Here is a 27,761-nt window from a genome sequence, read left to right on the forward strand (position 1 = left end):
ATCACGTCGTCGAGGCCGGCCACCAATGCCCGGGCGCTCTCCTCGGCGCCGGGCGCCTCCTTCTTCTTCCTTTTCGCCTCGTCCTCCGTCGCCGCCGCCGCCGTCGTCTCGTCACCCGTTCCGTCCTCCTCCTTGGCGGCGGTGGCGGACTTCTTCGCCTTCCGAGACCGGCGTTTCCGGCGCGGCTTGGCGGCCTCCTGCGTGGCCGTGGCGGGGTCCTGGTCGACGAGCTCGGCGGCGGCCGGCGCGGTGGGCTTGGTCGCGAAGCAGCACGCGCAGGCGTGGTGGTACCGCCAAGCGCCGCCGATGGAGGAGGAGGCGAGCGGGAGCGCGTGGGAAGGGGACGCGTGGCTGTGGAACGCGGCGATAGTGCTCACGGCCGCGCCGCCGGGGGCAGACGCCCGCGCCGCCACGATGTTCGCCATGCTCTCGCGGTGGATGGCTGATTTTGTGGCGGAATCCGGCGAGGTGGCCGCAAATATTCCCCCCGGTGAAATGTCGCTGCCGCGGCTGATAAAGCCGGCCGTCTGAGTGGCTGCCGTGCGGGGGCTCCAGTTGTGGCTGCGGTTGCTGCGCGGGCTGGCAGCTGGAGCACGGGCCAGCCAGCTCGGCGGGGCCCCCGGCGCAGGGAGACGAGACGGGCAGACGGGTGGGCGGGCACGCACGCCACGGCACGCGGGGGCGTCGCCGTCAGGAACTCGTGGCGACTTCCGAAGTGGATAAAGAGGGCGCGCGGGGCAGGCAGGACAGGAGGACGGGAGGGCGGAGGCGTGGCCGCGCGGTGACGGGTGGCGCGGCGCGGCGACGTGGTCATGCCGGGTCCACGTGTCCAGTTCGTCGATCATCCCACGTGGACGGGACGCTCTGCAGTCAGCACATCTCAGTCTCAGCCGTCCGCTGCAATGCAACGGCAACTCCACCAAAGTCACTTTTTTTTTAAGGATCTCCTCCACCAATGTCACCTGGTAACCAATTTGAGCGGCCCAAAGTTCTAGCCTTTTTGTGGTACAGATCGCTACTGTGTAACAAATTGTGCAAATTGTAGAGATTGCAATTGTATAACAACTTGTGGTCCTTTTTGCTGTCACGAATGAGAGTGCAAATTGTAGAGATTGCAATTGTGTAACAAATTGTGGTCCTTTTTGCTGTCATGAATGAGAGTGATGCTTTTGTATGTATGTGTGCTTCATCAGTGCCATATGTTCAGAACTAATTTGCAGGTTCAGGTCTACTTTCTCAGAAGTGTTGCAATGTCAGCTTCAGTTCCCAAGTTTCAGTTAGTTTAATACTTTTTTTCATCCAATGTCAAGAAACACCAACTTTTAGAACCAGGCAGTCTCCCAAAAAAGTTAGGATTAAGAGACTAATCATGTCTATTTCATTCCAATCTCTCTTTCAGTATCAAAACCAACAGACAGAATGTTATAAAAAAACAACAACAAAATAAACAACTACAAAATTTCCTCATCAATCCAGAAACCTACATGATAAACACAAGAGTCAACCTAAGGTATGGAGCACTATTAAGTATACCAGTCCAATCGCCATGGTGAAACAATACTTAATCAGAGATATACCACCAGCTGCATGTAGTGCCACTTTCAGGCAGGTGAACTGAACAAGGAGCAAACCAATAATGGCTAGAAACGGCTGATTTACACAGATCCTCTTGATCTTCCTGCCTTAATATCTTTTCTCAGGGGGATATATTTTATATGTGCCATTGCCTTTATTCATTCATACCGACTTGTGAGCTCGTTGCTTCATCATCTCATCAACAGCAGCGCGCCTCCGGGACTCAGACTGCTGTTGCAGCCGTTGCATCTTTCTCAGATGCTCCTTTATGTGCCTGTTTCCAGTCACAACTCAGCTTTCATAGTAGAGAGTGATCGCATAACAACTAAATAGTGCACATGTGTTGTCAGTGCATTGTGATTGTGTTGGGAGGTGCGTGTGTGTGGGGAGGGGTGGGGCGAGGGTGCACACCTGCATCTGGGAACACTACATTCTGCTTCTTTGCAAGCTCTTGCATGTAACTGGATAATGGTCCACATTTTCTTACACACACGACAGCCATTCGATGCACGTGTCTGGCAATTCTTCCCATGATGGAAGACTGACTTAAGTTTTCGGCAGTTGAGGTACTGACAAGGACCACGGCATGCTGCCGCGTGCACCACAAGTCGAAGCATTGTCTGTGCCTGCAGCACCACAAAAAGAAAATTATCGTAACGGAGTCAAGATCAATTCCTTCAGGGATTAATCAACAAGTGGATAGCACAAGTAACAGCTCAGGCATTCCATAATAAGTTGACTACATTGGTAAGTTTATTGGTAACACAAAAGGAGCCTCAGCATATCAAACAGACAAAGCTATAAGTTACATTAGCATGATTAATTGGCAACTATCAAATAGACCTTATAAATGTGAATGAAGGTATGGAGCAACTGAGCTTCTCTACTGTGACCACCAATGCTAAAACGGTCACACAACAAAAACGGGACGAATTACAACAAATGTAAGAAATATAATACCATGTCAGCACTCTTCTTTCGATGAGCATCCCTGTCTGCTCCCGCTGGATGCTTCGTTAACTTGTGGAAATGATTGGTCCCTCCATTGTGTTTGTAACAAGCAGCACACTCATCATAATCACATTCTTTGCACCGCCACTCTTCACCAGTTTTGATATCATTCTTGCAGACATTACATGTGCTAACGAAAGCTGGTTCAGTTGGATTGTGAAGATGATATAGCAACATCATCGAGGAATGTTTTGCAGCACGAAGGGTATCATATTGATAATAGTTTCCTTGACAGAGACTCAGGAATGCCTGCCTGGTGTCAAAAAATTCACTTTCTAAGATGCCATCTCTGTCCTTGGTATCTTTAGGCACCCCATCAATTTCAACCTGAATGATGACATCGGGTAAAATATTTGGAATTTCTGACATCGTTTCTTTATTTTTGTCTGGTTAGTTAAAAAAGCTTTCGACTAACTTACTGGATGTAGTGTATGCAAGTCAGCACTATTAATTGGGTGCCTCTCCTTCTCGTCACGCTGTTGTTCTACATTATAACAACTGCAACAGAGCCTCGTCAGTCTCAAAGGTAATAGCAATCATACTAGCTGTTACAAGATCAATTGAAGAATAAAGCTCTGTGATATTTTATTTGATGTTTTCAAGTTGCACCATGTACAGAACCATGATCATGCACATATATTATACAAAAATGTTTTCATATTATTGTACCGCATTATAAAACAAATAAACTTACTTGTCACAAATAGAAAAGCTTATGCATTGATTGCAGACCCAACGCCTTCCAGACACCATAAGGATACAGCAGTGACGACAAGAATACTGCAAATGGACCATAATGAGATCTTCTTTCATTGGGTAAATGGCTTCTCCAAGCTGCACAGCATCATTGATGGTCAATAAGATATGAGAATGCTCAAATAAATTTTGGTTGAAAGAACATATCTTGCATATTTTTAAGAGAAAAATATACCTTTTGCATCAGCATAGCATCCTTTGAAGCATTCCCACTTAAATCGGTAAGGCCAGCAGCTTTCAAAGCTCTTTTTGTGGTAGTCTTCTTTACCTTTCCCTTCCTCAAGTTTTTGTCATCTTCTGGTAGGAAAATTTGGTTGATTATATCTTCTGCAGCTCCAGGCCAATAATCACCATCAAAATATGGCAAGCGAGCTGCGGTCACTTTAGCCTTGCAGTCTGTCTTAGAGTTAAAAAAGTGCTCGTATAGATTTGTCAGCTCAACAACTATACCCTCATCAGTAGCTTTTCGAATCATAGATAAGTACCTGCATGCAGAATAATAAATCATGCCTACAAATGCCAGATATGATATTCATTAATCGTTATTCTAAAGAATCCTTTTGACATGCAAAATGACATAACGGCAATAAATGGTATTACCATTCTCGCAGTTTTTCAGACTTTGGTGTCTTCTGAATCTCCGGATGACAATACATAATGTAATCATCACCTTTCAAAGGTGGGCATGCCCATATGTAACAACTAGTGAAACCCCGCTGCTTACAATACCGGAGATAACCTATCTGTAACATATACACACAGAAAACTATGGTTAGACTCAAAAATGGAATGTGATACTAGTAATCACACTGATACTGATTATAGTATATTACCAGAATTTCATGGTACACAAACGTTCGTAGGGCTTCACCAGAAACCGTTTGAATCTCAGGTCTAAAATATTTGACAGAATCAAGGTACGACAAATAAACACGACGTTGGTTTGGGAATGCACATTCTGCTCCATATTCTTGCACATATATGCCAAATAGGCATACTTCCACACCATCTATTCTTTGAAATAAAAGAATAGCCTGAAGGAAAAATGGAAAGAAAAAAAAACAGATACGGAGCTTTTGTTAGCAAAAGTTGTCTTCCCAAAAAGGTGATCGAATAAATAGTAGTCACATGTGATTTTTTGCTTCATATGACCATATAACTCTTTTACCTTGGACTTGTAAGGAAACTCTATTGGGTAATTCTCTTCTTGAAAAAGCTCCAAAAATTTTGGTTTAACTTCCAAATTCTTGTCCACTGATGAAACAACTCTGACCACAAGCCCCTCTGCTCCAGGAACCTAATGAGGGAAAAATCAGGACAAACAAAATGACTAGTTCTAGATTTTATGGAGACTGAGATCACATGATGAATGCGCATTCCTGGAAGTTTTTTTAGCAGCAATCTTAACTGTGTACTTGCATATAAAAGAAACAAATGTTCACCTGAAGTAGATAAGGGACAAGAAGAACAAACAATACTCAGAAAGCACAGCTGCAACTAAAAGAAAAAGACCTCACAAAACCTTGCACTTGCACAAGAGGAGTTTCCAAGATGTGACTATATTGTGAAGCTTAAAGAAAAGATAAGTTTGTAGGCTCAATGAATTTGTGAAGTATAGCTTTTAAAGACAAAACAGGAAGAAATTAGGTTAGTAATTTCCAGAAACAGCTTCTATTACCAACCTCATTGAAACTTTTCCCGTATTTGTTGGCCCTATTTTGTCTCTCCTCTTTGAGGCGTTGAAAAAGGTGCTCTTCTATATGATTGCTGAGCACAGTCCTTGGCAGATCTTTCGCCCCAGGAACAGTATTATGCAGTAAAGGTGTGCATGAACCATCTTTTATCTCTTCAATACAGCAACTGTGGCAGATATATTCTGCGTCTTTTTCTTCAGCATTCCTTTTGGCATTAAAAAGAGCACAAATCTGGTGCTGCCAGCGTTCACATCTGTCACATTGAGCCCACTATGGAACCAATTGATTAGGTTAAATTAGTGTGCAGAAAAAAGATGCATAACTATGAGGATAAAGCCGGAAAAGAGGGAAACTGAAATGCTTACTGCTTCTTCAAACTTGTCATTGTTTCTTTTCTTCTCAAGTTTTGACTTGAGAAATTGAATACTGTCCACCAAAACTGAGTCACTGCGAGACTCATTGTAACATGGTAGGCAAAAGTAGTAGGGACCACTTTCAGTGATAGTACCACTATAATATGGTGCATTCTTTTTTATCCGAGCACCACAGGGAGAACAAAATTTAGGTGGAGGCTCAAAAAAGAGCTTTTCTACTTTGCAAAGCTGGCATGAGTTCACATTTTCCCACCGTCCTAGTAATTGATTCTTTTCAGCTTTAGCCTTACTCTGTCATATGAAGAAATAATTATTGCAATAGTTCATACTTCATAGTGACATAAACATATACTCTTGCACAAGCTTAAATTATATCCACATGAAAACAGTAAAACATGAATCCAATCCAACCAAAAGATTTCTTAAAAAACAAGTATGTGTATAGGTTTTAGAAATTTCAATGGCAACTGCCCATGGTGGATCAAGGTAAAAACTTTTGGCAGCGGCTAGGGTACTAAGGTAATAATAGACATGCTAATTAGGAAAAAACAAGGGGAAGAACATAAGACCAACCTAAGCTTTCTGGATTCAAATCCAAGCTTTCAAGATATTGCACATGGGCATTTCTTATCAACATCTAGAGCCAATTGCAAGAAATACAAGTTTCTTATCTGCTATCATTCAACATCAAAGGTTTTCATTTTGCTAATGCTATTACAAGTTCAGCTCCATCCCAAAATACCTGACCCATGATGTCAAAACAGCTAAAGTGCTTCTTATTTTGCTAGTCAGCAGGAAAATCCCAGTATATAGTATATCTGACTGCTTACTGTTTCCATATTTGAATATGACAACTCCAAAGTCCAACCATCTGATTAAAAGAAACTATTTATGGCTCAGGAGAGGAAATTTTCTGGAAATGTTTTTTTTTAAATGCTAGACATCACATGGTCTGATGGTCATGCAAGCAATAGAGAACTCTGTTCATTAACTAAAAATAATACAGTATGCAAGATATCTCTTTTTTTCTAGTCAAGAATCATACCTGACCAACCCATTGTATTGTACTATGGGCATGTTCATATATTTGCTCTAGAGTGAGCGACTCCAAGAGTGAAATACCTTTTCTCTTTTTTTTCCATGTCTTGGACAGAAAGACATCTGTAGATCCACTTGAATTCATCTTAATATCAATAACACCTTCATTTGTATCTTTGTTTGGCAAACAATTTTGTTGTTCAACATGTGAATCTAAATGATTTGAAACACCAGGAATTGCATAACTTTCCACTGCACCAATTTTCCGAACAGTACCAGATCTAGTTATCTCAAGCTTTGGCGGTGGTTGCATATCAGTCTCAATCTTTAGCTTTTGTTTTGGATATATCCTTTTATCCTGTCCAGGATGCTTAGGTTGAGCTTGCTGTGACACAAAATCTGGGCATGCTTGAGGAAAAGAGATATAAGCACTATCAGATACATTGGGAAGCATGGGTTGCAACCTTAAACGCTTTGATACAGGTGGTTGATCATCAAAGGTTTCAGCTTTCACCAGTTTGATGTCTATTGTGTCACCATTTACCCCATTGAAACTTCTTTCAATTGCATCCCTCTTGTTTGTTTGATCACAATAGCGGTTCAGACTTTCATTTGCTTTGCTACAAACAGGACAATGCTTATTAACACAATTATTATAGTGATAAATAGCCTCCTTTGATTGCCTGCAGTATCTATACTGGCAATCTATTCTTTGGCAGTCATTAGAATGCTTTAATATCTCCTGTGCACGAACACAGCCTTGTAATTTACAAGTACCTATAGGACTGGGACAAAATTTTGCATGAATGAAAAAGCAGTATACTTTTGTTGGAAGCTTTGACTGTTTATGATCGGGAGTCATAGCATAACCAGGAAAGTGCCAATTAGATGAAACATGTTGTTCTGCTGCATCTTCTGACATTTCTCTCTGCACCATGTTATTATTCATCAGTTTAGTATTTTGTACATGTGGAGGGAATAACTGCCGAGAATATGACTTGACCCGAATGGGAATATTATGATGGACAAATTGTTGACTGGTATGGTCTATTTTGTCACTATCTTCATTTGCTTTGGAATACATTGGCTCATTATATGGTAAAACTCCTTGACTTGATATTTGCTCATCACGATCAGAACCAAGCTTCCATTCCCTCACAAACAGGGAGCAAGGACGATTAGGCTCAAAATAATGTTGCTCCTGAAATATTTGTTTGCAAGGCAACTGTAATTCCCTAAAGTTAACCTTTTCTGTTTGATCCAATACCTCGGATTTTATAAGAGGTTTTGGTTGAAGAGTTTGATTGGTTGTCTGGCTTGTGAGCAATGCAGATTTCGTTCTTGAAGTGGACAACATATTTGTAGCATCCATGTTCTGATTACCTGTAGGTGTTAAGGTTGCAAAAATGGCACCGTAACAATTTCTAGAAACACCCAATGATGCTGGAAAAGAAAATAGTACATTTAATTGTTTTGCAACACCAAATGTCTACAATGAGCACAAGTTTGCTAACTGATAATAAAACGTAACAGGGTAACCCATGTGGAACACATAAAATTGTATCAAAATGTGCAGCAGTATCTCCAAGACTTTTCATAAAACAAGGCGAGTCTAGTGCAGTGTGCAGACCAGATAAAAATTAAAAGTCACTTATAAGTTCCACATTTCTAAAAGCCACTAACCGTAGGGCGCCTCCCCTATTGTATTTCTCCTAAAAAAAGACAGGAATCCATATCAAAACGCCTACAACAAATCAAGTACCATTATGCATACTATCTCACATCCAGATCATACTAGTGATTAGGACCTCTATTGACATTTATTGGCAATTTCACAAAAATTAGCATACCATTTTACTACACTGCACGTATTTTTCTACTGAATTTGTCAAAACATGTGGGGTTTTGCTGCAGGAAGATTATCAATGGTTAATCTACTGAAGTATATCAAGTTTCCACAGAAAAAATCATGGCAACATCACCCCCCTCAAACACTGCTCCGAACAGGTAGTATGATTTGTAGAAGTTGGAAAGATTTTTATTTTTCTCCCTAAATAAATAAAACACTCACAAGAAATATACTCCTCTACTTTTTCGACATGTATTCCTTTTCGGTGACACGGATAAAATTCAGATCAAGAACAAAACTAAAAGCATGTGCATCTGCAGGATTTGCTGCCAAAAAGTAGTACTGCCACTACCAACCTATCTAGATTATAATGGCACAAATGAATAAACAAAATAGCATAAGTGAGATATTGCATATGGAAAAAAATATAGCACACATACTTTGTGTTCCCTGTGGAGGATGACGATTGAATTCTCTTTGCAATGATTTCTCAGGCAAACTGCCATAAGACGACAAATTCGTAAATTCTTTCCGTGCTGCAGCTCTGTTTGATAGCTGCATATTGGAGCCCATAGCACCATTGATTTGTGCATCCGACGAACCATATGAGGAGAAATTCTCCAGGATTCTTGAATCCATTCCAGAGCCAACATGGGTACCTAGATGCTGCAGCGGATAGTTACTTTGGTTCATAGAAAATGGCATCGGCTGCTGCTCCTGCACTAGAGGCATGGCATTCCACTGCCCATTGAGGCATCCAGCTCCATTAGTGCCAATAGGATTGGCAGGTAAAATCTGATGATGGCTAAATCCTGGAGCCTGAACCATATGATCTACCTGCTGTTGCATAATCACTGGACACATCGCTGATGAGTCACTATTAGCGGTGGAATTTTGTGGTATGTTGATGGATGGATCCTGGTAGCCGTTGGATATGGATCCTGCAACATAAATATAGTGAGTAGGTGAATCTGAAAGAACCAACAAGAGGAGGGAGAACATAGTGTCCGGAAACATAAACCAACTGCAGGTAGTTATAACAGTCATTGAGCTACGTCCTGTGTTCTCCATTCGCACTCACTCTAAGCCATACCAGGTGTTGGAAACATTGTGATGTAGGTGGAGGAACTTGGTGTCTGACGTGACATTTGTTGACGCTGATGACCTTGGCTGGAGAGGGACCTAATAGCAACTTGCAAGCGTGGCTCGATTTGTTCTTTCAGCATTACATGGTAGTCAGCCTGCTCATAGGAAATATATTTTTCTTTTTGTAAAAAACGAGGAAAGAAGCGCACAACAGCAAAAGCATGGATACAATATACTTAGAGCTGCTTAGAAAGAAATGAAATACAAAAGTTTTACCTTCGAGTACAGTCTGTACAGTTCTTCCTCTAACTTCTCTACAAGTTTCTCAAGGCTCTGGCTCTCAGCAGGTTTCGTCTCCTTTCTAAGCCAATCAAGTCTGCCAATGATAATATGGCATTAACAAGCATCATAATTTAATCTTCTGGTTAAACACAAAACCTTTTGATTAGCATCAGTTCTTCAGTTAGTGTGATACACCTTTCAACAACTACCCAGAGCTAGCTGGGAACTTTGGATTTGGCAAGAGGTAAAGCTTACATCTTGTGGCGCATTTCATTGCGCATTCTTGAGAATAGAGGATCCATGCCAGTGTGGCGTGAAGCAACTTGCAGCGGCTGGTGCTGCTGCCAAAAGTTCATCTGAACTGTCTGCCCCGACATCTGCTTGGACAGATGTTCTGTCTGTCCAACATTCATCCTGCCCACCAAATTAGCGGCAATGTATCGCCTTCATCATCAAATGATCAAATGCAGCTGAGCGCATCAACCAAAAAACAAGAATAAACCATGATCAGATTTTTATTGACATACCAGTACAAAGGACCATTTAATAAATAAATGAAATCAGCAATACGTAACAAAAATTCAAACCATACACACGAGACTGATCAACACACCCACCCCGACAACAACAGGACTGCAGACTTGCGTGTAGCATCCAGGGTTTCAGTTGAACCCCAAATTTTTAGAAAAAATAAAACAAGCAGTATCCCCAAAATTTTCAGTTGAACCAAGAAGTGCTGAACAATGCTGCAGTGGATTAATAATACACCCCTAGAACAAAATTTCACGACAAGCTGAATGCAGCGAAAACACATTTAAAAAAATAGTGGGAAGAGAGGGTTCAATCACCAGCGGATTCAGCAGCAGCAGAGAGAGGGAGGGAGGCTGGTTGTCCGGCGGCGGTAGGGCTGCCGCAATGCCGCACACCCAGTCCTCCACGCGAGACGCGCGTCGGGCGTCCGCTCCGGCCCTTGCCCTCCGTTGTCTGCGCCGGAATCGGGGTCAGCCGTAAGACCTGATGCCTCAGGCGACTGTGAGTCTGTGACTCACGCCTTCCCCGCGCCGATCACCGATTAGCAGTCGCCTCCTCGAGTCCCGGCCGATATCAGGACCAGGACAGAGATGTTCTAGAAGGAAACGTCCGAGTAACACGTGCCGAATCGTAGGGCTGAATATGATAATAGCTGAACAGAGCGAAAAAAGGTAAACTTTACTCAATAAATCTAGTAAAGTTTACATTTTTTTAAAAAAGTAAATTTCAGTAGGCTGCCCATCTCTATACTATGAATCCTAGGTCCAAAAGGTGGCCGGCGAGAGTGGCCACCTAGCGGGCCGTTCCCGACCATCGGATCGGGCGCGTCAACGGCCCATAGCGGGCGAGGTGTGGTCTTTTTGCAAAAAATTCCTCGAACTTTAGTCGAATCAACTCGCAGTCCAGGTCTCATCTCAGTTTTTTTTCAAAAAAAACCTTCAAACTTTACCGAAATCAACCCGCAATCTAGGCCTTTTGAATGGGCCGACCTGCCTCCCGCTCGGGCCTGTTTCCCGCCGAAGCTGGGCCTTATTGGGCTGAATTAGGCCCAACGATGTTTTTCTATTTTCCTGCGAATTTGTTATTTATCTAAAACGATTGAAATTTTATAAATAACATAATAAAACAAATAAAAATTTAAAAAATGCCAAACCAAGTTTGGTGTACTCTACACAACTACCACTGCACATAACATCACATGTTTTAGTGTAATTTTTTGCTATTAATGTGGATCTATATTTCTCAAGAGTTTTCTAAAAAAATAATAGAGTTAGTTCTTAATTGGAAAAAAAGCCGACTCCAGCTATTATCCTCTGCAATGGCAACGATCAACATCAACTCCACTGATCTGTATAATTATATTGTACTACTGCTATTTATTTTCCATAAAAGCTAAATACTACTAATTACAGTATAATTATTAGCTTCATGATACAACCACCACACAGGACCGCGCGGCAAGGCCGCGTTGCTTTCTAGTTAAGTAATACTCCTACTACACCTAAATAATGGATTTAGATTAAGGCCCATTTTAGTGGTGGTTTCTAGCTATCTTCTCAAAATAAAATTAGAAGCGAGTAAAGCCAGATTTTTTTTTGTCTCATTAGCCTCAGCTCTTCCATGTACTTTACCAAGAAGCTAAAGCTAAAGCTGTATATAACCATGCCAAGCAGACCTTAACATGGGTTCTGCAGTCACATGGCCTACATAACCCAAATGACATGACTGAGTGTCGACATGTAACTCTTCACTATGGCCTTGTTTGGCCGGGCTCCCGCGGGCTCCGGCTCCTGCACTGTAGCCGGGTGTCGGCCGCCCAGCGGCTGACAGGTGCCTACAGGAGCCGGAGCCGCGGAGTCAGAAAAACGAGCTTCTCTGGCTCCGGCTGTGTCAGTAAGAGAGGAAAGGAGGAGAGAGAAAAACAACTCTGGTGAATAGTAACCAGGTGTTGGTCGCCCAGCGGCCGACAGGAGAGAGCCGGAGCCGCCGTAGCCCGGCCAAACGGGGCCTATATATGCTGGCATCTTTTGTTTGGTTCCTGACGCATCTCTAGCATGTTAAAAGAAAGTATGGTCTCTTTTGCGTTTTTAATGTTAATCCTTGCTAAAAGTTCGGTGTCCGTTATAAATTAGACGAGACATGCCGTGTTATAACGGACACCAAACAAACTATGACAATAATGAGAGAATTAGATAAAATTAGAATCACTTGAAGATCACTTAACATATAAAACTAATATTGAAGATAACTATATGTATTTCTATAAACCATATGGTTCAGGTTCATAAAAGACAACTTCTTTATATTCCTCTATAAATTTGGCTTATGTTGATGCTTATGCTAAAATATTAGGAGAGGAAAACATTATTCATGTCTAAAAAGTAGTGTTGAATAAGCTCAAGTGAAAAGGGACTAAAATTGTACGTAGCAATCGAACTCTTACCTTGGGTGATCTAGGCCCAGCGATGGAGTTTCTTGGGCTAGATTTACTCTTACCTTGGGTGATCTAGGCCCAGCGATGGAGTTTCTTGGGCTAGATTTAAAAGGGGCCGAACGTAGGGGATGACTCTCTAGTTTCCCACGTTCATTACTACAAATTTGAAGTGCTGAAGCAATGTGAAATATATCTATATTTATTATCTATATCTATGACTACTACAAAAAAGATTTTCAAAGATGGGAGGCTTTTTCTATAGGCAGGGTCAAAGGTCAACATACGACGCCTCTATAGTGCCCTCCAAAATACCTATTATATGTATCTATAACTACTAAAAAAAGATTTTCAGAACGGGAGGCTTTTTCTAGAGGCGGGTCAGGGTCAATATACAACCGCCTCTATAGTGGCCTAAAAAATGAGCCGCCTCTAGAAATACATTCATAGAGGCAGATGTTGTTTCAAGCAGCCTCTACAAATGCCTCTATTTTCAAAGCTGGCTCTATTTCCAGCTGCCTCTAGAAATCGACTTTAAGGCGGCTCTATTTTCAAACACCTCTAAAGATATGAGCTGCATAGTAAAATTCAAAATTTTCAAACGACCTTAGATGAAGAAACGACCAAAACAAAAATTGTAGAACTCGAAAAGTTATGCAACTTTTTAGTTCATTTGAATTCATCCATGCATGAAAAATTACAATTGAATTTCTTATATTTAAAAATTGATTTTTTAAACGATCTCGGATGGAGAAACGACCAAAATAAAAGTTATAGATCCCAAAAAATTATAGTACTTTGTAGTTTACCACTTTTCATTTGAAATCATCTAGCTAGGCAATGGAAAATAACATTTTAATTTCACACATTAGAAATTTTAATTTTTCAAACGACATTGATGGAGAAATGACCAAAACAAAAGTTATAGATCTTGAAAAGTTAACGAACTTTTTAGATGACAATTTTTTCATTTGAATTCATTTAGGGTCTTAAATAATCATTTAAAAACTGAATGAAGATAAAATAAGGAGGATGGATATCTAAATAGACACAAGTTTCCTATGGGTGGAGTGGTTAGGAGAGAATCGCGCGAGGACTGAGCTCGCGGGTTCGAGAGGCAGGTCTAGAGATCTGATTTTTAGAGACGGTCGGCCAGCCGGTAGAGACGGGCACCTCTGTGGTGCTTTTTTATAGTGACGTATAACTATATCTATATCACATATTAAAGAGCCAAAATTCTATCTTTAGTTTTTTTTCAACTCTCACTAACTACCTAGACAGTGAAAAGTTTCTTCCGTCCCTCTCTTTTTGCATCCCAAACTAGACCCGCACCCTCCGTATCTCGTATGTGATCCAGACTCATGACTCATGACCATATACAATTTTTAGAACAACTCGTGTGTCTATCGGTGATCGATACAGTCCAATTCTAATATGTATTGGGCCGTGCCCTCCTAATCTCGTATGTGACACAGACTTATAACTTGTGCTCATATTAGAACACTCGTGTCTAACAATGCTATGAAGCTCGATTTCTATACGTATTGGGTCCCGTTGCAGCAAGGTATGGATACATTTTCTAGTGACAATACAATTTTCTAGTTAGAGAAATCAAATATATTCCATTTAAACAATCCAAACATACTAATGAACAATTGGCTGTCACTAGATTCCCAGAGAACATTCCGAACTATACCATGGTATAATGGATTTTCACATCTGTAACAAGTAAATGTAATATGGAATAAAAAATCATAAAAAAACAAAACATACCATTGAATAATAAACTTTCATTACTAGAACAATAAAAAATAGGCCATGGGAGAATAAATTTGCACTGTCAAAATAATAAGTATATGTCTGGTTATAGTAATAAACAAAGATGAATTACTTGATTTGCAAAAAAAAAAAATAGTCAATGTACAGGCAAATCGTCAAAACGAAATGACCCACAAACAACCTAGCTAACACTAATTGATAGAAAAAAGGCCTCGATAAAGGCCCAATAAGTTTATTGGTGCCGCCATCCTCTCCTCGCTCGCGGCCTCAGTGCTGCCCCTTCTTTCATCACCGCCGCCATATCCAAATTGACGGTGGCCCTTTTGCTGCCGCACCTTTCACTACTAAATTCCTGTGCCAGAACTACCCAAAATAATATGCTTTCAGAGGCGCTCGTCTTCCATTAGACACTAAGCACCTCGAAAGTGAGCTATATTGAACAGTTCCATCGAGCACATCCCTAAGGGAGAACTCAAAACCATCCACGTTTTACATCCATAATCCAATAATGAGTACGAGCTTACAATACTTAGTCCATTTCATACAACAAGAGTTCTTAAAAATTATTTATTACAATACCAGAGTTCAAAGTGTGATAATTAAACAACGGAATGCAAATAAACATCTAGTGGAATCGATATAAGGATCCGTCTGTACCCACCAGAAGAATCCTCCACACAAGAGCTACTCCTCATGCTACACCTGCAACAGGGGTAAAATTGACCCTGAGTGCACAATATACTCGCAAGACTTACCCGACTAGTGAAAATAGTTTCCCGATTCTAAGGAGTATGATAGGCAATGTGTGTTTGCTATTTTCTTTTTGTTTGCGAAAGCATTACTAATAGTTCATCCTTGCAGTCCAGTTTTATTAGCAGTCATGATTACTTCATTAGCTAACCATTCTAGGTAAGCACATGTTCTACTTTCAAGCAAGGGTTGAGCAATCAGAACCATTTCATCATCTTTCATCTTTCAGCTCTTTACTACGGTGCTAGACCATAGCCAAGTCATACCGTCTCACGGAAATGGTGATTCGCAAACCAATGTATCCCTAATTGGGTACCCTGAAACACACGCCCCTGTTTGTACTCCAGGCACAAATAAGACCAACTCATTCCACTCCTGTCACGGGGTCCAGGTCCCCGTCCAAACTTAGACTCCAAGCCCCCACCCTTGAGACCCGGTCATAGTATGGTGCTTAGAGCTCCACCTTTCTCCGCCTCCAATCAGTCGATCCAAAAAGAGTCGGAAACCCACAACAAGAGTGTAACGAGCCTTCCCGCTCCTATAAGCAAGTATGTGCTCAGAATAATAAGTCTGTGATCTGACTATCATCCATAGCAACGGACGGTCCTTAATCAACATGAACAGGGAAAACAATGTAACCAACCTAAGCCCCGTTAGTCACAGGACACAACCTGTTACATCCCACCAATACACATACCATATCCCTACCATGTCTCTATTTTTTCTTTCATCATTTTATCATAAGAGTAATTATAATAATCACCTATTGTAAGTAACAGTAGGTTACTCATGCTATCAAAAACCTAAGCGTAGCAGCTACTCGAACTTATACTAGTATGACTCATAGGACAAATATATCTATGCATGTGGTTTTCATAAAATTCCTGTAACGTAAATGCACATCACATATATATTCAGTGATTATCAAAAATATGGGTTATGCACCGGGGCTTGCCTTGGGCAGGCGCGGTGTTCAGCTGAGTCAGTCAGTGATGGCTCCAAGACCTCCTACTACACGAGAATCTCCTCCTCGTACTCCTAGAACTCGTGATTGCCGATGGTCATGATCTCTGCCAACTCGTTCTCTACATGCATGCGATGAAGATACAACACTTAGCATTTATGCAATAGCAACTCTTAAAATAAGAATACACATACTAAGCTACAAAGCTAGCTCCAATGACTAAGGTACTAAGCTAACTATCATCTTTATCAAGCAAGGTGTTGGGTTCAACTAACAAACTCTTAGCTTGGCAAATTAGTGATTTCTACTAATGATTTAATATATATTGAAATAAAGAGCATTTAACTATCCTAATGTTTAGTCTATTTTAAAGCTACAAAAATTACAGTGAGCACATATATAATACCATGAAGCTACTATAAAATTTTCAAGACTAAAGCTATCGTCAATTTACCATAAAAATTCCTACAATAATTAACTTAATAATATTGAACACTCTCAAATGATTTAATAGCTCCTGGTATCGACATGTACATATATAAACTAAATACACTAATAGATAGAGCATAATTTTAGGAACCTAACAAAATTTGTTTTAAAAATTTTGGACACCTACATGATTTTATATGATTTACCAAAGATCAGCTAAAAAATTAAATTAGAAAACTATTTCTAATTCCTTATGAAAAAGAAAAATGAATTCTCCCGTACGGCCCACACGCGTGGCCCACGCGACGCAGCGTGCGCGCGTGCATCGGCCCATAGGCGTGGCCCACACGAGGCCGGCCCACGCGGAGACGGCCCACGCCGGGGAATCCCGCGCGCGTCGACAACTTTGCAAAAGAGACATCGAACTCCTCCCAATTTATAATTAAGTACTAACACTATTTTCTTCTCTTCAGAGAACTTCTCACTTAACCCCCTGGACCTTTCCCTAATTTACCCATGCGCACCCCCGGTGACCTAGCGTACGGTGGCGTGGCGATAGCGCGACTGTGCCGGCCACCAGGGACATGTGACAGACCACCTAACGGGACGATCACCAGCTCTGACCCAAGCGACTACGCTAAGCGACAGTGTAGGGTGACATGACTTATTGCGGAAGGCTGCAGCGGCGCGTGGCCATCCGCGACGGCGGCGCTATTGTTCCGGTGAGCTAGGGTAGCTACAGGCCTAATTGGTTAGCGCGTGAGCATCAGGAGGCTACCCTAGACTAGGCTAAGGTGACGGTTGGGGTGGAGGATGATGGAGGAGGGCTAGCCATGTGCGGCTGAGCTATGCGACGACACACCATGGCGATATGGTCACGTCAACGATGATGGGGAGGCAGTAGCGGTTTGGCTAAGGCACGCAAGGTAAAGAGGGAGTCAAGGCTATTCTAGTGGTGTAGGTAAATTATTTTGGGATGGGCGGTAGGAGGGCTACCCACATCCACGATTGGACATGGCCTTATTGGCACGGTGGCTAGAAAAACTCCAAATTGGAGCTTGGCCGTGCTCGCTTCAAGGCTGGGTGGGGACTCGGGGGTCAGGTGGCTTAATAGAGAATCCAGGGACATGATGAATCGAGCGATGGTGACTCAACCATGTCGAATTAAGCGAGTGGGGTCAGCCGGTCATGGTGGTAGAGAGGGAGGGGCAGGTCTGGCTTGGCTTGTCCTCACCTTGGTGGTAACCGACCGGCTAGACCCGAGGTGGCGTCTACGCACCCACTATGCTACAACATGGCTAAACCACGTGCCCACGCACGAAGGCGGGTGGGGGTGCGGCCACAGCACCATTAAGGCGAGGCAATGGCGTGAGGTAGCCGTGACAGCCCACGTATGTGCTAGGATAAGGCGAGCGGCAGCACAACACATCATCGTAGTGCCATCGGTAGCGGCAATGCGAGGCAGGGCAGTAGTGCAGGACGCGGCGGTGAGGTGATGGCACCAACAGCGGCTCCATCGTGGCTCGGGGTGGGGTAGGACGATAGCAGCGGTGGCTCCGCATGGTAGGGCCAGTGGCAGCCGGGCCGCAGCCAAGCCAGAGCAGCTATGGCCAGCCATGCGTAGCAGCACGCGTCGCTGGACAACCAGCATGGTGACACCGAACGCCTGAGCGTGGTGACCACGCCCACGTGGCCAACCAGCCCAAAACCGTGTCAGTGCATGAATTTTAAAGCGGTTATAAAAACTAAACAGTTGTTTTTAGACCTTAACCATCTACACCATACTCAAGATGGCCTATGAGACTACCAAATCGAGCTATAACACTACACCACCCCTTAACCCAATCTCTCAAAATAATTTGCTAAACATAGCAATGTCTAGCTGTTGATAAACTTGAACTTTTCTATGTTTTTGAGCTGAACTTGATTTTAATTTGCAATTTGTAGGCTAGTAGAAATATTAGTTAGTAATATCCTTTTTCAACAGCAAGTATTTCACTATGAAAGTGCATCTAGACCTTTAGTGGGTTTTGAATGATTGAATGACAACGTGATTAAAGATCTAACATTTTCTCTGAGTGTGAAACAGAAATTGGTTATCTCATAGATGCTTAATGAAGCAAAAATGATTTGTTGTTGTATAAGCAGTCTAGTTCAAGCACAAGACAACAATGTAAATGTAATTCATGCAAAGGCTTAATTATGGTGGGATATCAATGATTGATGGTGTTCTATGGAATTCATTGTATGATTCAACACAAGGTGTGACTTGATGGCTTGAGGTGGTGAAGATAGCAGGGAAAGGCTTTGAGGAACTAAGCAAGGGTGAAGGGCAAGCGATGGCTTGGTGGCCAAAGAACCTAGCTAGGGTGAAGAAGGAAGTACTTGCATTTAGTTGAGGTACTAATCAAGCTATGATGGTCATATTGATGTGGATGATCAAATCTATATTGGACAAAGTGTTGGAAGTGACTTGATGCATTTGGAGTTATTCATATTTGATGAATGGAATCAACTCACATGCTTAAGATGGCTATGTTAAAGTGAAAAGATCAATATCAACATATTGGCACCCTCACTTGATGAAGATTGAAAGAGACGGAATCAATTCGAAAGAGATCAACTCAAGCGATATAAATTCATTTTTCCTTTTATCTTGAGTTTAATAGGTATGTTGTACTATTAAGAGGGATGCATCATGTTGATAGATAATATTTCATAAGTGCTCAATCCAACCTATGTGAGGTTTGAGTGTGAGAGACAAGAGGTTCTAACTCTCTGCACAGTACCCGTGCATACTGGACGTGTCCGGTATGCATACCGGACATGTCCGGTATTTAGGGTGTGTACTTTCCTGTCTCTATAGTTTTGGAGGAGTTGAGTGTTGGAAGTCCTGACATGTGTCGGGAGTTCCAGGGGTCGAAAGTCCTAGAAAGCGTCAGGTGTCCCGACAACTAATTGACTTGGAGAGTTGACTGCCTGGTCACACCAAATGTGTCTGGTATGCTACCGGACATGTCTGGTATAGGTGGCCAGAGCCCAATGGCTAGTTTCCAACTGAGCCGAGGATCAGGAGTTCCGACTTGTGTTGGTTGGGAGTTTCGGTAGTCGGAAGTCCCGATAAGTGTCGAGAGTTCCGACACCTCGCATACTTTAACTCAGTTATCGTTGGTGCAGTGCAAGTCATACCAGACATGTACGGTATGCCAACGGCTAGAAAACGACTAATTTTTCTAAGGAGGCTATAAGTACCCCCAAGCCTCCACCTTTGGAGGCTGCTGATTCTAGCTGGTGAACCCACACAGTTTTTTAGCTTTGTCAACTCTCCCAAACCCTATCTTAGTGAGTGTGTGATCTAAATTGTCAAATCCATTAGTGGGTTCAGAGAAATTCAAAATAGAGAGCAAGCCACCACTTGAGCACTTAGTGGATATTGTCTATTTTGTGATTTGCATTTGTTACTCTTGGATTCTTCGGTCTTAGACGGCTAGGCATCACCTAGAGAGCACCCAAGAGATTTTGGTGTGCCTCGAAAATTCTATAACGGTCGATTCCACCGCCTCAGAATCAACTAGTGGAAGGAGAAAAGGAAGTTGGAAAAGACTCTAGCTAGAGTGACCTTCAGTGGTACCATCTAGGGCTGACCTTCGCTGGGTCTCCCATAGCCCTCTCAATGGAGAGTAGGACTTGAACGAGTCTGAACTTCGGTAAAACAAATATCGTATCTCAATTCACATTTCTTTTGATATTTGTGTTGCTCCAGCTCTTGTGCATGTTCTCTGTGCATTTTGTCATCTCTAGTAGGTACCTGTAGTTTGGTTTGAAGATAGAAATCGAAAGGAGCAAGTTTGGGGCTGTTCCACTGAAACCGTGTATACTGGACATGTCCGGTAGACCTACCGGACACGTCTAGTGTGGATTCCTATGCCAAACTTAATTGCATTTTGATTTAACTTTTTGGTTGCAGGTGTTTAGCTCCCTAAACTTATTTAGTATCTTTTATATACTCTGTGACTAACTTATGAGGGGTGTTATTACTCTGATTTGGAGTTTCCATTTTGGAAACTCTCATTACCAAATCGTTTCCGCTTTTAAAAGTGTTAATTTTTAGAAATGCCTATTCACCCCCCTCTAGGCGGTACTCTAGGTCTTTTCAATTGGTATCAGTGCTAGAACTCACCTAAAGCTTCACCGCCGTGAGAAAATGATATCGACGCCTATCAAGTTGGAGCTGATGCTTCTCCAAAATGATGGTTCAAACTTTCTACCTTGATCAATTCATGTACTCAATGCTTTTAGGGATATTAGTCCTCTTGTTGAGCATATTATGGATGCAAGCATACCTATTCCTATAGTTGATTGGAGCAACTATAAAAATTTGTCAAAAGAGGAAGAGATATGCGTGCAACTCAATGCTCAAGCTATTAATGTCATTTTGAGTACATTGAGTGCAGAGATTCAAGATGAGGCAATCTTTAATGGACAACAACCTTTAGAGAGTGTTCATCTCATTTGGACTAGACTTGTTGAATTATATGGAAAATCCAAATGTGATGATGATATTGAGTGCAATTCAATGGAAAGCATGTCCATTGTGTCTTCATGTAGCAACGAAACCTCACAAGACCTCAAGAGCGCCGAGCCAGAGCAAGAAGTGCAAGCAGCGCATGACCTATTGTCTACCTACACAGTATGGCCGAGGCAGCAGAGCAGCAAGCAGCTGTTTGCAAGGATGCTCAAGACCGGTGGCGACCAAGTAATGAGTCAACCTCAGTATCTCATGATTCTCATCACTTGTGTCTCATGGCCAAGAAAAGCAAGAAGAAGACTAACAAGAAAGAACAAGCCAAGGAGATAGCACAAATAGATGATCAATTGGAGAGTGATATTGAAATTGAAAATAGTTACACTCTTGATCATGTAAGTAGCAAAGACAAGCTCATCCTCATGAAGCTAGTTAAGAAGAATGATGAGCTAGAGGAAGAGAATGAGAAGCAAGAGCAATCACTTCAACGGCAAGAAATGTTTCTCATCTCCAAGTTAGAAGAACTAAAGAAAATCAAAGAGAGGTATGAAAAATTATCAATTGAGCATGCTTTAGTTACTAACTCCTCTTCTAATGTTTCACAACTAGAGAAGGAAAACTTTGAGCTCAAGGAAAGGCTAGATGAACTATCAAACAAGTATAATGTGCTATAAGCAAACTATGTCCATCTAAAGTGCTCCCATGAGGAAGTAGTAGAATCAAGCATCATGCTTGAGGTGGCTCATGAGGTTGTGATCACATCGGTAAAACTTTCTCAACCACTCACACATTCACTCACTAGTACACCATCTCAATTAAATATTTCTTGTACTAATGAGTGTGCTCCTCAAGCAAGCCAATCTTCGATTGAGCTAAATCTCATAGAAAACATAGAGCTCAAAGAAGAGGTGGAAAGATGAAAGAAAGATGTGATTCGGTTGAAGGGTAAGGAGAAAGCACAACCTTCTCAAGATAACTGTGATAACATAGTGAAGAAGCTTAAGAAGGGTTCAAACCTTGCTTTCTCTAAAGCCTAACAAAATAATCACATTTCAAGCAAGGCCAACACAACCAAGAGAAAGAAACATGGAAAATGTTATGCTATGGTTGTGGATTATATGGACATGAGTAGGCTATGTGTCCACATAAGAGTTGGGCCAACAAGTGTGAAGCAGCCGAACAAAAGGCCTCAAACAAGTTGGCCAACCAAAATAAAAGTGATGGACAAAGCGCTTGTCTCATGTGCAAGAAATTAGGGCATCCTACCAAGAAATGTCCAATGTACAAAGAGGCAAGAAAGGAAGCCCAAGTTGCAACAAGAAGATGCTATGGATGCAATGAGATGGGCCACAAGGTTGATAGATGTCCATACAAGCAAAACAAGCATAGAGCAAAGGTACCAAAGTGTGCTTAGGTTAATGATATAGGTACTTGGTGATGAGATGAAGGCTTCGGGGTGATTGAGTAAGCAAATTGAAAATATCCACTCAATCTATCAACCAATTCTTGTCATAATCTCCTATATGGTTGATCCAAAGATAATTTAATGAATATATCATCTACTCCATCCTCACCATTGGTAATAAGTACCTAAACCCTATAGGATAGCCACTTTGTATATTTTGTGATCAATGGCTCACAAATAGGTCTATTTATGAAATATTCAAAGTGGCTAATTAGATTCAATTGAAAATTATTTTATTTTGCCATATGGTGCTTTTAATGACTCTCTAGTAGAGCAATTTATTTATTGAGATGCAGGTATATAAGAAATACTAGAGCTAAATGAAGAATCACAAGCAGCGGATTAATTGTCTCTGTTCTACACCTACCGAACGTGTCTGGTATGGCTAGGGACAGAAAAAAAAATGTTTCTATTCTACGTATGCCGAACGTGTCCGGTACACCTACTGGACGTGTCTGGTATTGCAGAAACCAAAATACTAATTGGATTACAACTGAGTCTTTGATCCATATATTTTCATATATCCTTAATTTACTCAGAAGCTTGTGATTTACCAAATCTAAGTGGATTTCCTTTGGATGAAAATTGATTTCATATCTAGCATGATTATTTGGCAATTAATGTCAATATAAAGATTATCATGCTATGTATCTTCTTAGTGGAATTCTTGTAGGCTCAAGGCAAAGGTATGTATTTACATACGTGCATTGTAAGTGCATCTAAGGTCCTTTATATGCTAGAGTGTGTATTTGTGGGACATAGGATAAATGTTTTTCAAAATCCCTAATTAGAATGCATAGGTGGTGTGATTTTGGAAAACCTATTTGGTTCTTGGTCTTTGTGACCTAAGTCATGTCATTTGTGATTATTGCTCCCATTGATTGCTTGCTTGACTAATCACAAGTGGTATGACCCTCTCAAGTCCATAAACTCCTATGTCTCCTTAAGTCTCTCTCAATTTTTTTCAAAATCATAAATATGCCAAATATTTGAGAAAAGAGAAAAGCAATTCTTGGCATTTGGATAAGAAAAGTAGTTACACCTTATTTGGATCAAGGACATGCATGTTTTGGATCAAGAAATGATAGAAAAGGGGATTGGAATCAAGTGAATGAAATTTGGAACAAGTTGGACTAGTCCCTGCAAATACCGGACGTGTCCGGTATCCGCGGGAGAGCTAGGTTAAATACCCTTTCGGCCCAGGTCTGAGGCCCATTTCATTCATTCTATCTCAACGGTCACTGCCACCGCTCGCTCTCTCCCTCGCCTGCACTCTGCGCCATCACCATGCCCTTGCCGCTGCATTACCTCTGCATCGCGCTCTGCTACCTCTTCCCTGCCACGCGCCTCGCCAGTCTCCACAGAAGCAAGCAAAGCACCCAGCAACCGTTGCCACTTTGCGCCATTACCAGTCAAAGCGAAAATGAAAGAAGAAGGAGAAGGCAAGGATGGGATAAGGATTGAAGTTTTCCCACATCAAGATTCCGAGGACAGCTCCGTGGATTTGAGATCGATTTCGACGGTCTCCACCCTTGGTATTTCAAATCTTAGAACCCATCCGATCTATTGGGTAGTGCAAAATTTTCAAATCCTTTTAGTAGAAGCGAAGTATTGTTGTTGAGGAAGCTACCCACAAATTTTGAAATGGATTGATTGAGATCGATGTCAAGGCCCCTGCTTGGACTACTGTGCGCGCGCATACCGGACGTGTCTAGGTATTCATAGGTATGAGCCAACAGTCCATGTTCAGCTGTAGCCTTGACTCAATACTCATTAATTATTGTCTCTATATGTATGATTGTTTGTCTAAATTAATTTTGCAAACCTTGACCATGGATGGGATAGGTGATTGCGAGATTATGGATAAATAATTGTATATATATATAGACGGTGATATAAGAAATATTGTTTGGGCATATATCTAAGATTCTTTGCAAATCATTTTGGATACAGGGCAACAGAGATGGGGAGACACAAGGATGGCAGGCTCGAGCCTCGGTCCAAGGCTCTGCATGACAGGCCTGTGTTTTAGAAATAAAGAAGGCAAGGCAGGACTTGCATCCTAGATTCAGTCAGTAGGAGCATGGCAGCAGTAGGAGACCCTCCAGAGCGACTAGGGGTGCTCCATAGTACAGAGACAGAGGTGATGGTGATAGCAGCCCCTCTTCTAATGATGATGAAACTGATGAATACAGAGTGGAGCCTAGAGTCAGAAAGAGAAAGAGCACTAATAGAGGCTCAGATAGTGGCAGCTCAGATGATGAGCAAGAGATTGAGGAGGAGCATATAGTACCTCTAGTGCAGTACCCACTTTAGCCAGGGCAGCCCGGTCCTAGTATGCACTTTGGTCTTCTTGAGGTACATGGTCTAGTCTTATCCAACTATGTTGCTAGAGTTGATTATCGTGGTAAGGGTATGACCAAGAGGGCCAGGGATCAGAGGAGGATAGATCCTAGAGGTTTGTAGAGGATTTAGTACGATCATCACTTTCACACTATGTTTCATATGGACTTCTACACTAGTGTGATCCTCACCAGAAACCGAGTGATTGTCAGATCTCAGTGGATTGACTGGCAGTACGTCAGAGAATTATAGAAGTCCTCCATTGATCATGCTATTGTCATTTGTGAGTGTACAAGGGTGTATGAGATCATGAAGTTCCAGCATGGCTGGAACATAGAGGTGATAGCTTAGTTCTATGCCACCCTATATGTTGAGGAGGATAAGAGGCGTATGCACTGGATGCTTGAGGGCCAGTGGTACAGTGTGGATTATGACATCTTTGCTGCTCTACTTGGCTTCTTAGAGGAGGATCTTTAGAGATATAGGATTCACACTGAGCAGGTGCTACCTCAAGAGCAGCTCGCCTACATGTATCCACCAGGGGGTGAGAGAGGAGCAGTGGGGAAGGTTCTAGGTCTTCACCCTACATATAGATACCTAGATGGGATGTTCAGAGACACCATTGACTGCAAGAGTGGAGATAAGGAAAACATTATAGACTATTCTAGGAACCTGCTCCATAGGATGGCACCAGATGCACGGCCCTTCAGTGTCTTTGACTTCAGTGTCTTCGACTTCATTTGGTGGGAGATCAAGAGCATTTCTGAGAGGCCCCTCAAGGGTTGTGTTTTGCTCCGTATATAATGCATATGATTGAGGAGGTGATAGGGCACACTTTTGATTATGACAAGATTCATAAGGCCCTGAAGATAGTTGCAGATCCACCTGAGATTGGAGTATCTCCAGCTGGTCCAGAGGAAGCAGCAGCAGTAGAGGCAGATGCACCTATAGGTGGTGTAGTAGGAGGAGCTTCCCCTCCACCACGTGGTTCTCACTCTCATTCTACCTCACGTCGTGGCAGTCCTCCTTCGCCTATCCACAGGTTTTTTAGCTCCATGTTTGGAATGTGCAGAGACATACAGGTTAGGCAGCAGAAGGAGAGAGAGGCTAGGAGGAAGGACACTCAGACTCTAAAGCAGATTGCTGCTAGACTTGAGCTTGAGCCTTCTAGGTCTCCACTATCAGATGAGGCGGCCAGTGAGCCTGAGACTGAGGAGCAGCAACAGGCTAGGTACGACAGACAGTTTGTTGAGTTCTTTCAGCGTCAATAGGCTCAACAGTAGACTCAGCAACAGCAGATTTAGGAGCAGGCACAGCAGCAGCCACGTCCTAGTGCTAGAGAGGAGTTTAGTTCCGCTTTCAAATGATATGATGTCGATTTATCTCTATCTCAATCAGGTGATTTGTTATAATTAATAAAATATTAATTATAACAAGATCGATAACTGGTGAATCAACGAAAAATAGTAAGGAAAACCTTACTAATCTTAGCAGATTCGATAACTGGTGATATTGTATTAAACAAGTTATTTAGCACAAGATCGATAACTTTGATCTATATTATGATTCGTAAAAGATCAATCAGCTGATGCAGTCTTACAAACTACGATACAGATCGATAACTAACTTATATTATGGCTCATAAAAGATCAATCAGCTGATCCAGCTTTACAAGCACAATACAAGTCGTGGCGGTACTCTTAAGCAAGCTGGAGGTCGATCAATCGATGCAGCCCTGTTTGCTGAAGAACTCGCTGAGATCTACAGTACTCTTACTCCTAATGCGATGACGAAAGCCGAAAAGATTGTATTGATTGAGTGTTCGTCTTTTTTTTATAATAACCAGGGTCTAATATTTATACCCGGAACCTAAATATGAATCCTACTCAAATACGACTCATTATAATTCTTGGAATAAAAGAAAACTTTCTAACTTAATAATAACATGGACCATAATTTTCCTTATCTATAGAGTCTGACACACCTTCCTGACGCCATTCAAGCATAGCCCATTAACGTCGTCTGCTGACGTCATCTATGAAATAGCTGATTCTGACATCGCATCTAAATCAGCCGATACCGATTCACATCTAATCGATTCCTTGATGACACAATCCTGGAAGCTTCGAATTCATGTATTCTTCTTCCTAAATTTTGGTGTAAACAGTTAGCTTCTCGTCTTTTCCAAAACAATGCACAAATTAACTAAAATTTATAAAATCTATATAAAATCAAAATCAAATCCAAAAATTATAATTCAAATTTTGTTAAGTTCCTTTCAACCGGAGAGTGTAATCATGTCATTGCATGTAAAATATAAATCCTGAAAAGCCTAAGGGCATATACAACCCATAGACAGTCTGCACCAAAGTCAATTGTAAAGTCTGAAAATTATCAACTCTAAAGTCAAGAATATAAATCTGCGTGTCCAGACAGAAAGAGGATCAATGTCAGGTCTGCACAATATTTACAACAAAAGAACTGGCATACGCGCGAAATATTTTGAATACGATCTAAAAGCATAAATGTATTTGGATATAGTTTAGTTCCCAATACAAAATCCTTTAATAGTTTTTAATTATTTTTTAAAAATGATCAAATCCTTCACAGGAGACCTGACTAAAAATTTGTGGACCCCGTGAAAATTTTCTAACTTTAATTAACTATGTGTATTTATAGTAAACATTTTTGAGGACATAAATATTGATATTGTTTTCTATAAATTTTAGTTAGAATTTTAAAAATATGACTTAGTCTAAATCTAAAATTGCATTTTATTTTTAGGATGGTTGGAATATTAACGGGTCTTTTAAGGCCTTCTAGACCAACTAACCAGGTTTTTTACAGGGCCGTGGAATATTTAGGCTGACCATGTGTGC

General features: G+C 41.6%; 2 protein-coding genes across 6 annotated transcripts; one reads left to right on the forward strand and one right to left on the reverse strand.

The window, feature by feature from the left end:
- Positions 1 to 1,348: 1,348 nt before the first annotated feature.
- LOC136520864 (probable histone acetyltransferase HAC-like 1) lies at positions 1,349 to 10,787 on the reverse strand. Of its 5 annotated transcripts, none has more exons than XM_066514536.1 (18): positions 10,514 to 10,787; positions 9,921 to 10,135; positions 9,660 to 9,759; positions 9,391 to 9,538; positions 9,135 to 9,238; positions 8,738 to 9,038; positions 6,456 to 7,891; positions 5,402 to 5,701; positions 5,025 to 5,306; positions 4,511 to 4,639; positions 4,176 to 4,376; positions 3,943 to 4,085; positions 3,518 to 3,827; positions 3,281 to 3,420; positions 3,006 to 3,084; positions 2,536 to 2,913; positions 1,987 to 2,201; positions 1,349 to 1,849 (listed from the first exon to the last, which is right to left on the reverse strand). In XM_066514536.1, the coding sequence occupies exons 2-18, from the start codon at positions 10,076 to 10,078 to the stop codon at positions 1,738 to 1,740; spliced, it is 4,536 nt and encodes a 1,511-aa protein (XP_066370633.1). In that variant the 5' UTR covers positions 10,079 to 10,135; positions 10,514 to 10,787; the 3' UTR covers positions 1,349 to 1,737. The 5 variants fall into 5 exon arrangements, with proteins under 5 accessions (XP_066370633.1, XP_066370634.1, XP_066370631.1 ...); XM_066514537.1 differs by having other exon boundaries at positions 6,456 to 7,592; positions 7,716 to 7,891; positions 8,738 to 9,238; XM_066514534.1 differs by having other exon boundaries at positions 8,738 to 9,238; positions 9,921 to 10,079.
- A 10,454-nt stretch (positions 10,788 to 21,241) lies between these two features.
- On the forward strand, positions 21,242 to 26,153 carry LOC136524624 (uncharacterized). The gene is made up of 2 exons (XM_066517914.1): positions 21,242 to 21,732; positions 25,955 to 26,153. The coding sequence occupies exons 1-2, from the start codon at positions 21,242 to 21,244 to the stop codon at positions 26,151 to 26,153; spliced, it is 690 nt and encodes a 229-aa protein (XP_066374011.1).
- Positions 26,154 to 27,761: the final 1,608 nt, after the last annotated feature.

Source organism: Miscanthus floridulus, chromosome 18 (genome assembly GCF_019320115.1).
Source record: "Miscanthus floridulus cultivar M001 chromosome 18, ASM1932011v1, whole genome shotgun sequence".
Classification (NCBI taxonomy): Eukaryota; Viridiplantae; Streptophyta; class Magnoliopsida; order Poales; family Poaceae; genus Miscanthus; species Miscanthus floridulus.